General features: G+C 52.4%; 1 protein-coding gene across 1 annotated transcript in view; it reads left to right on the top strand.

The window, feature by feature from the left end:
* Nucleotides 1-10,000, top strand: part of VASP (vasodilator stimulated phosphoprotein) — a 120,714-nt gene that overhangs the window by 98,638 nt on the left and 12,076 nt on the right. The window contains exon 11 of the mRNA XM_063938436.1: nt 8,198-8,255. Coding sequence (XP_063794506.1) covers nt 8,198-8,255 — 58 coding nt within the window. The remainder of the gene's footprint in view (nt 1-8,197; nt 8,256-10,000) is intronic.

The following is a 10,000-nucleotide window of genomic DNA, read 5'->3' as shown; positions in this document are numbered from 1 at the left end:
TCTAAATCTTGTTTAGACACTACAAAAGTGTTGCAAGTGGGGGGATGGGGTGACAATGCTGCTGGGCTGTGTAGCATGCAGGACACCCTGCACCAGAGGTGTAACTAGACATTTTGGTGCCCTTAGGCTGAAAGTGAAATGATGTACCACGTCACAGACTGGGAAGCACAGGCAGTGCGCGCCGAAGGCGCGCAGCAAAATTTTAGAGGTGTGGCTTCATGGGGAAGGGGCGTGGCCACATAATAGTGCCAATTCACATTACACCACACAGTAGTGCCGCTTATACACATTGCACCAGGTAGAACCTCCTATGCGCACTGCGCCAGGTATAGCCCTTTATACATATTGCGCCAGAGAGCACGTTATAGACTTTGATCCAGGTACAGCACGTTATACAAATTGCACCAGGTAGAGCACATTATAAACATTGCACCAGGTAGAGCACATTATAAACATTGCACCAGGTAGAACAATTGCACACATTGCACCAGGTTAAGCACGTTATACACATTGCGCCAGGTTAAGCACGTTATACACATTGAGCCAGGTTAAGCACGTTATACACATTGAGCCAGGTTAAGCACGTTATACACATTGAGCCAGGTTAAGCACGTTTCACACATTGCGCCAGGTTAAGCACGTTATACACATTGCGCCAGGTTAAGCACGTTATACACATTGAGCCAGGTTGAGCACGTTACACACAATGAGCCAAATAGAGCACATTACACACAATGCGCCAGGTAGAGCACGTTACACACAATGCGCCAGGGAGAGCATGTTACACACATTGCGCCAGGTAGATCACGTTACACACATTGCGCCAGGTAGAGCACGTTACACACAATACGCCAGGTAGAGCATGTTCCACACACTACGCCAGGTAGAGCACGTTACACACAATGCGCCAGGGAGAGCATGTTACACACATTGCGCCAGGTAGATCACGTTACACACATTGCGCCAGGTAGAGCATGTTCCACACAATACGCCAGGTAGAGCACGTTACACACATTGCGCCAGGTAGAGCACGTTACACACATTGCGCCAGGTAGATCACGTTACACACATTGCGCCAGGTAGAGCACGTTACACACAATGCGCCAGGTAGATCACGTTACACACATTGCGCCAGGTAGAGCACGTTACACACAATGGGTAAAGTAGAGCACGTTACACACAATGCGCCAGGTAGATCACGTTACACACATTGCGCCAGGTAGAGCACGTTACACACAATGGGTAAAGTAGAGCACGTTACACACAATGCACCAGGTGATCAGTTAGACACATTGTAGCTACCATCTCGGACTCCCAGTTGTCGCCCCCAGACATAGTGATTGCGGGTGTCAGTGGAGGGGGTGTCTACAGTGATTGCGGCTTGTCAGCGGGGGAGGGTGGTGTCCACAGTAATTGCGCGGGAAGGGGGTGTCCGTAATCATCTCAGGTGTCAGTGGAAGGGGTGATCTTGGGTGTCAGCGAGGGAAGGGGGTGCCCACAGTCATCACAGGTGTCAGTGGAGAGGGGGTGATCGTGGGTGTCAGCGAGGGAAGGGGGTGTCCACAGTCATCACAGGTGTCAGTGGGGGTGTCGAGGGGAGGAGTGATGACTGACACGTAGTGCAGCAGCTGTGATCCTCTTCCTACTCTGGTGCTGCAGCGATGGCCACTGAGCCCAGTGTGACAGATTTAGGAGCCCGCTCTAAACCCCGCACATATAAAGCAACCAGCTCTCCTCTCCCCCCACACAACACACACACAGTCACCGGCACTCACTCCCCCCATTCCCCGCAGCACATACATGGGCACCAGCTCTCAGCCCTGACATCCCCTGCCGGAAGAGCACATATACTCTCCGGCGCTTCACCCAGCCGCCCCCCCCGGCACATTATCACCAGCGCTCCCCCCACAGCACATACAATCAATAGTGCCCGTTCACCCCGCAGGACAGTCACTCACCAGCGCTCCCCCCCGCCGCAGGACAGTCACTCACTAGTGCTCCCCCCGCCGCACATGCACATACCTGCCAGCCTCAATTGGAGTCTTGCACAATGTTCCAGGGAGCCGCGCGATCATGGCGGGACCCTGTGAACGAAGCCACTGCACGTTAACAGGAGAGGAGCGGTAACGCTCCACCTCCTATTTAAATCCAGGATACAGCAATCTCTGATTTGCTGCTGCGGAGCGCATCCCCGGGGACCCTCCCATTTTTGAAAACTGAGTCACCGGCTTATAAAAGTGGGTAAAATACGCGCTATAGCGCGTTTTTGCGATCACTGCTATGTAGCAGGTTAGTGTGTGACTGGATGGTGATGTCACAGTCTATGTAGCAGGTTAGTGTGTGACTGGACGGTGATGTCACAGAGGGAGTGCAGTCACACAGTCTATGTAGCAGGTTAGTGTGTGACTGGACGGTGATGTCACAGAGGGAGTGCAGTCACACAGTCTATGTAGCAGGTTAGTGTGTGACTGGATGGTGATGTCACAGTCTATGTAGCAGGTTAGTGTGTGACTGGACGGTGATGTCACAGAGGGAGTGCTGTGCAGTCACACAGTCTATGTAGCAGGTTAGTGTGTGACTGGATGGTGATGTCACAGTCTATGTAGCAGGTTAGTGTGCGAATGGTTGGTGATGTCACAGTCTATGTAGCAGGTTAGTGTGTGACTGGATGGTGATGTCAGAGTGAGCGCAGTCACACAGTATGTAGCAGGTTAGAGTGTGACTGGACGGTGATGTCAGTCTATGTAGCAGGTTAGTGTGTGACTGGATGGTGATGTCACAGAGTGAGCGCAGTCACACAGTCTATGTAGCAGGTTAGTGTGTGACTGGACGGTGATGTCACAGAGGGAGTGCAGTCACACAGTCTATGTAGCAGGTTAGTGTGTGACTGGACGGTGATGTCACAGAGGGAGTGCAGTCACACAGTCTATGTAGCAGGTTAGTGTGTGACTGGATGGTGATGTCACAGTCTATGTAGCAGGTTAGTGTGTGACTGGACGGTGATGTCACAGAGGGAGTGCTGTGCAGTCACACAGTCTATGTAGCAGGTTAGTGTGTGACTGGATGGTGATGTCACAGTCTATGTAGCAGGTTAGTGTGCGAATGGTTGGTGATGTCACAGTCTATGTAGCAGGTTAGTGTGTGAATGGTTGGTGATGTCACAGAGTGAGCGCAGTCTATGTAGCAGCTTAGTGTGTGACTAGATGGTGATGTCACAGTCTGTAGCAGGTTAGTGTGTGACTGGATGGTGATGTCAGAGTCAGCCCAGTCACACAGTCTATGTAGCAGGTTAGTGTGTGATTGGATGGTGATGTCACAGAGTGAGCGCAGTCACACAGTCTATGTAGCAGGTTAGTGTGTGACTGGATGGTGATGTCACAGAGTGAGCGCAGTCACACAGTCTATGTAGTAGGTTAGTGTGTGATTGGATGGTGATGTCACAGAGCGAGTGCAGTCACAGTATGTAGCAGGTTAGTGTGTGACTGGATGGTGATGTCACAGAGTGAGCGCAGTCATACAGTCTATGTAGCAGGTTAGTGTGTGACTGGATGGTGATGTCACAGAGTGAGCGCAGTCACACAGTCTATGTAGCAGGTTAGTGTGTGATTGGATGGTGATGTCACAGAGTGAGCGCAGTCACACAGTCTATGTAGTAGGTTAGTGTGTGATTGGATGGTGATGTCACAGAGTGAGCGCAGTCACACAGTCTATGTAGCAGGTTAGTGTGTGATTGGATGGTGATGTCACAGAGTGAGCGCAGTCACACAGTCTATGTAGCAGGTTAGTGTGTGACTGGATGGTGATGTTACAGAGTGAGAGCAGTCACACAGTCTATGTAGCAGGTTAGTGTGTGACTGGATGGTGATGTCACAGAGTCAGCCCAGTCACACAGTCTATGTAGCAGGTTAGTGTGTGACTGGATGGTGATGTCACAGAGTGAGCGCAGTCTATGTAGCAGGTTAGTGTGTGACTGGATGGTTATGTCACAGAGTGAGCGCAGTCACACAGTCTATGTAGCAGGTTAGAGTGTGACTGGACGGTGATGTCAGTCTATGTAGCAGGTTAGTGTGTGACTGGATGGTGATGTCACAGAGTGAGCGCAGTCACACAGTCTATGTAGCAGGTTAGTGTGTGACTGGATGGTGATGTCAGAGTGAGCGCAGTCACAGTGTATGTAGCAGGTTAATGTGTGACTGGATGGTGATGTCACAGTCTATGTAGCAAGTTAGTGTGTGACTAGATGGTGATGTCACAGTCTATGTAGCAGGTTAGTGTGTGATAGGATGGTGATGTCACAGAGTGAGCGCAGTCACACAGTCTATGTAGCAGGTTAGTGTGTGACTGGATGGTGATGTCACAGAGTGAGAGCAGTCACACAGTCTATGTAGCAGGTTAGTGTGTGACTGGATGGTGATGTCACAGAGTGAGCGCAGTCACACAGTCTATGTAGCAGGTTAGTGTGTGATTGGATGGTGATGTCACAGAGTGAGCGCAGTCACACAGTCTATGTAGCAGGTTGGTGTGTGATTGGATGGTGATGTCACAGAGTGAGCGCAGTCACACAGTCTATGTAGTAGGTTAGTGTGTGATTGGATGGTGATGTCACAGAGTGAGCGCAGTCACACAGTCTATGTAGCAGGTTGGTGTGTGATTGGATGGTGATGTCACAGAGTGAGCGCAGTCACACAGTCTATGTAGCAGGTTAGTGTGTGATTGGATGGTGATGTCACAGAGTGAGTGCAGTCACACAGTCTATGTAGCAGGTTAGTGTGTGACTGGATGGTGATGTCACAGAGTGAGAGTCACACAGTATGTAGCAGGTTAGTGTGTGACTGGATGGTGATGTCACAGAGTGAGCGCAGTCACACAGTCTATGTAGCAGGTTAGTGTGTGTCTGGATGGTGATGTCACAGAGTGAGCGCAGTCACACAGTCTATGTAGCAGGTTAGTGTGTGACTGGATGGTGATGTCACAGAGTGAGCGCAGTCACACAGTCTATGTAGCAGGTTAGTGTGTGATAGGATGGTGATGTCACAGAGCGAGTGCAGTCACACAGTATGTAGCAGGTTAGTGTGTGACTGGATGGTGATGTCACAGAGTGAGCGCAGTCACACAGTCTATGTAGCAGGTTAGAGTGTGATTGGATGGTGATGTTACAGAGTGATTGCAGTCACACAGTCTATGTAGCAGGTTAGAGTGTGTTTGGATGGTGATGTCACAGAGTGAGCGCAGTCACACAGTCTATGTAGCAGGTTAGTGTGTGATAGGATGGTGATGTCACAGAGCGAGTGCAGTCCCACAGTCTATGTAGCAGGTTAGTGTGTGATTGGATGGTTGTGGCCGGAGAGCCCCAGCCACGAGGCAAATGGCCGCCTTGGCACTGAAGGGGTTAACCCCTAGTGCCCGGCGCCATTTTAAAGGACAAAGGGCGCTTGGCGCCAGATTTGAAATGTGTGGGCGCTAGGCGCCGTGTTTTATGAAAATATCTAAAACTGTACTTTTTATGTATGCGCCGTGGTCCCGGACCCCTCCGGAGACCACGGCAGTGAGGACAGCCCCCGGCGCGCTCAGCAGAGTGTGCGCGCCGGGGGAGAGGACAGCCGCTGACCGCCGGAGTCTGGGAGCTCCGCTCCCGGCAGCGGTCAGTGCAACCCCGGGCGCACTGGAGTGTGCGCGCCGGGGAGAAGGGAGAGCCGCCGCTGGGGGCCGGGAGCTCAGCTCCCGGCGCCTCAGCCCGTTGGAGGTGGCCAGCCGCAGCAGCCGGGACGGACGTCCCGGGCTGCTGGCCGGTAAGGGGGGTGCGCCGCAGCCCGGCTCCCCGCCGGACGTTGCGGCGAGGGCACCTGGAATCAGCGCCGCATACAGGGGACCGGGCTAGCCGGCTCCCTGCGCGGCGAGGCCACCACAGGCGCCGCTCATGGGGGACCGGGCTAGCCGGCTCCCTAGCGGCGTGGGTGCAGTTAGGCTGACGAACGCTGGGGTCCGGGAGCTACGCTCCCGGCACCTCAGCGCTACAACAGAGCCAGAGTCACGGCGGCTGGGACAAGTGTCCCGGGTCGCCGGGCTTCAGTACAGGGGGCTGCGCCGCTGCGTGCGGCGAGGCCACTGAGTAGTGCCACACTGGGGGGACAGGGAGAGCCAGCTCCCTGGACCCCAGTGGCAGGCTGGAGGGTGGGGGAAGCCAGCCCCATACCTCCAGCACTGAGAGAGCCCTAGCAGCCAGGCTGCAGGACTAGGACAGTATTCCACAAACCAGACATTGTGTAAAATGTAGAAAGTACAGTGTGTTGTAAGGCACTGCAGTGCCTAGGTATGTGGAGCCTGTGCAGGCTCAGAGGGTATTTAAATGTATAAACATGTACAGTGTGATTTAAATGTAATGTATTTAAAGGTAAATTGCACTTACTTGATTGTGTGTCCCAGGAGGGGAGAATCCATGGCTGTGCAGGCTGATGGATTCTCCCAGACCTTTTCCCCAAAAACGGAATGCTTTCCCATCCAGCCTCACACTTCCAAGGGGCACAGGGAGAAAGAGAAGCAGCTCAGCTATGAAACAAGCTTAGTGGTTTCTTGGAGCTCCATGGAGATCACCCGTAGTGGCCTCGAGACCTGGACCGGGGAGCCAGGCTGCCCAGCTCTGGAGCCCAAATCCAGGCTGCAGCCAGTGGGCTGGGTCCCGGGCAGGTTTCTGGAAGTCAGTTTAGGAGGGAAAACTTTCCCCCAGCCAGACTGAACGGCACCGGGGAGTATCCTAATTCTCCAAGGTGGGAGAGTCAAAGGAGACCGACCACTCCCCACTGTCCATAAGGGACAATGTTAGATGTGCATGTGACCAAGGCATGCACAGCTCATGGGTAAACATTGATTGGTTGTGCACCACAGGGCGGGCTTACCCCCTGTGGTAAGGGGTCTTGGAGAGGGATAAAAGGAGGGCAGTTGGCCCATAGGAGGGTGTATTATTCCATCTTATTCTGCTGAAAACATCTGATTGTATGCTGTTACCCCTAGCAATAGGGAGGAGCCTTTTTAAAGGTTATTGAGCAATAAACATCTTTGCCTCAAGAAGACTGCTTCATCTTGTGACCAACAGGGCTAGGCCAAACCTAGCCCCGTCCTTCGGCTGTCCAGGGAAGTACCTAGCGTCCCCAAGCTCCGCCTTCCGCCAGCTACCGGTAGAGGCCTAGCAAGTGGCTAGTGGGGATTCGTCAGCACCACACAGCTGTGGTAAGGCAGTGCGTCGGCACATACAGAGCAGAACCGTGGTGCCAAACGCCACGGCAGGTTAGGAGTTTGGTGGTGGCAGCATAAACCCGCCCACAACGCAGTGGGTGGAGTCAGTAACAGGCAGTTACTGACGGTAAGCGGGAATCCCCTATGTGGTCAGGCCTCGTGCGTCTTGACCTTCCATTCTGTGCGCAGCCAACGGGACGCGAAAGCGGCGAGTGCTTTCGTACGGTACCGTCCTGTCACAATGGTGATGTCAGAGTAGCGCAGTAATTCCAATTCTTAACTTTTTCCCTTTGGCAAATGAAACACAATCCCCCCCAGCATTTATGTTCCCAGCGTTATCCTATTATATTGAATGCTTGAAGTTTATTTACAGTTTAGTTTTTCCCTTCGGCGTCACTGTCCTACAGGAGTCTGTCACTATCTATATAATGTAATACAGAGCAGGATCTGATTCTCAGCCAGTCCCCGCACAGGCTGCAGTGTGCACTCAGGAGAGGCGGCTTGCCTGTAGTGTGAGTATAGGACGCTGTGCGGCTAGCTCTCTGTGTGTAAATGGAGATTTGGCGATTCCTTATCTGGAGTTACTTCCCTGGACAGTGTAACATGTAAGTAATTAGCCGGATCGGTCATTCCCCGATGTTGCCGATTGGAATACGGCTGCCTTGACCTCTATTGCTGATGTGGGGCTGTTCTATAGGAAGCAGCTGATGCAGACGTCACTGTTACATCCTATATAATGTACTGATCCCGCAGGCTGGAGAATCTATGAACAGTGTCCGGCACCATGGCAGTTACTGGCATCTGCTCGCTTTCAGCTGGTTGGGTTTGTCCTGCAGGCTCCAATTCCCATTACACTGTGACAGCTAATCAGGAATCTTCTGCCCGTTTGATGATGCGTCAGCGTAGCGACCGATATTATTGGCGTGGCGAGATATGACATTTATATACCCCCTACTTTCTTCTGCAGGAATTACTGGACGAGATGAGAAAAGAGTTACAAAAAGTCAAGGAAGAAATTATTGAAGGTGAGATGAGTATTGTGTATTATGATGTACCATCATTATACCATTGACTGTGCGTCATATAGACAATCACTATAACGTGCTATTAGCATATATGGAGCCAAGAGTCACGTGATGCAGCAGATCTGGGTCACCAATCCGTCCCCACTCTTACGCGGCCAGTACGGGGTATCTGGAATAGGTGTACTGCAGACATTCCCATCCTCAGTCCTCTCCTGTGTCTCTTACGCGGCCAGTACGGGGTATCTGGAATAGGTGTACTGTAGACATTTCCATCCTCAGTCCTCTCCTCTGTCTCTTACGCGGCCAGTACGGGGTATCTGGAATAGGTGTACTGCAGACATTCCCATCCTCAGTCCTCTCCTCTGTCTCTTACGCGGCCTGTACGGGGTATCTGGAATAGGTGTACTGCAGACATTCCCATCCTCAGTCCTCTCCTGTGTCTCTTACGCGGCCAGTACGGGGTATCTGGAATAGGTGTACTGCAGACATTCCCATCCTCAGTCCTCTCCTCTGTCTCTTACGCGGTCAGTACGGGGTATCTGGAATAGGTGTACTGCAGACATTCCCATCCTCAGTCCTCTCCTCTGTCTCTTACGCGGCCAGTACGGGGTATCTGGAATAGGTGTACTGCAGACATTCCCATCCTCAGTCCTCTCCTCTGTCTCTTACGCGGCCAGTACTGGGTATCTGGAATAGGTGTACTGCAGACATTCCCATCCTCAGTCCTCTCCTCTGTCTCTTACGCGGCCAGTACTGGGTATCTGGAATAGGTGTACTGCAGACATTCCCATCCTCAGTCCTCTCCTGTGTCTCTTACGCGGCCAGTACGGGGTATCTGGAATAGATGTACTGCAGACATTCCCATCCTCAGTCCTCTCCTGTCTCTTACGCGGCCAGTACGGGGTATCTGGAATAGGTGTACTGCAGACATTGCCATCCTCAGTCCTCTCCTCTTACGCGGTCAGTACTGGGTATCTGGAATAGGTGTACTGCAGACATTCCCATCCTCAGTCCTCTCCTCTGTCTCTTACGCGGTCAGTACGGGGTATCTGGAATAGGTGTACTGCAGACATTGCCATCCTCAGTCCTCTCCTCTGTCTCTTACGCAGCCAGTACGGGGTATCTGGAATAGATGTACTGCAGACATTCCCATCCTCAGTCCTCTCCTCTGTCTCTTACGCGGCCAGTACTGGGTATCTGGAATAGGTGTACTGCAGACATTCCCATCCTCAGTCCTCTCCTCTGTCTCTTACGCGGCCAGTACTGGGTATCTGGAATAGGTGTACTGCAGACATTCCCATCCTCAGTCCTCTCCTGTGTCTCTTACGCGGCCAGTACGGGGTATCTGGAATAGATGTACTGCAGACATTCCCATCCTCAGTCCTCTCCTGTCTCTTACGCGGCCAGTACGGGGTATCTGGAATAGGTGTACTGCAGACATTGCCATCCTCAGTCCTCTCCTCTTACGCGGTCAGTACTGGGTATCTGGAATAGGTGTACTGCAGACATTCCCATCCTCAGTCCTCTCCTCTGTCTCTTACGCGGTCAGTACGGGGTATCTGGAATAGGTGTACTGCAGACATTGCCATCCTCAGTCCTCTCCTCTGTCTCTTACGCAGCCAGTACGGGGTATCTGGAATAGATGTACTGCAGACATTCCCATCCTCAGTCCTCTCCTCTTACGCGGTCAGTACGGGGTATCTGGAATAGGTGTACTGCAGACATTCCCATCCTCAGTCCTCTCC

The sequence above is a fragment of the Pseudophryne corroboree genome, chromosome 8 (assembly GCF_028390025.1).
Source record: "Pseudophryne corroboree isolate aPseCor3 chromosome 8, aPseCor3.hap2, whole genome shotgun sequence".
Lineage (NCBI taxonomy): Eukaryota > Metazoa > Chordata > Amphibia > Anura > Myobatrachidae > Pseudophryne > Pseudophryne corroboree.
Note: the sequence above shows the minus strand (reverse complement) of the source record. Positions and strands in the feature narration are given on the sequence as shown.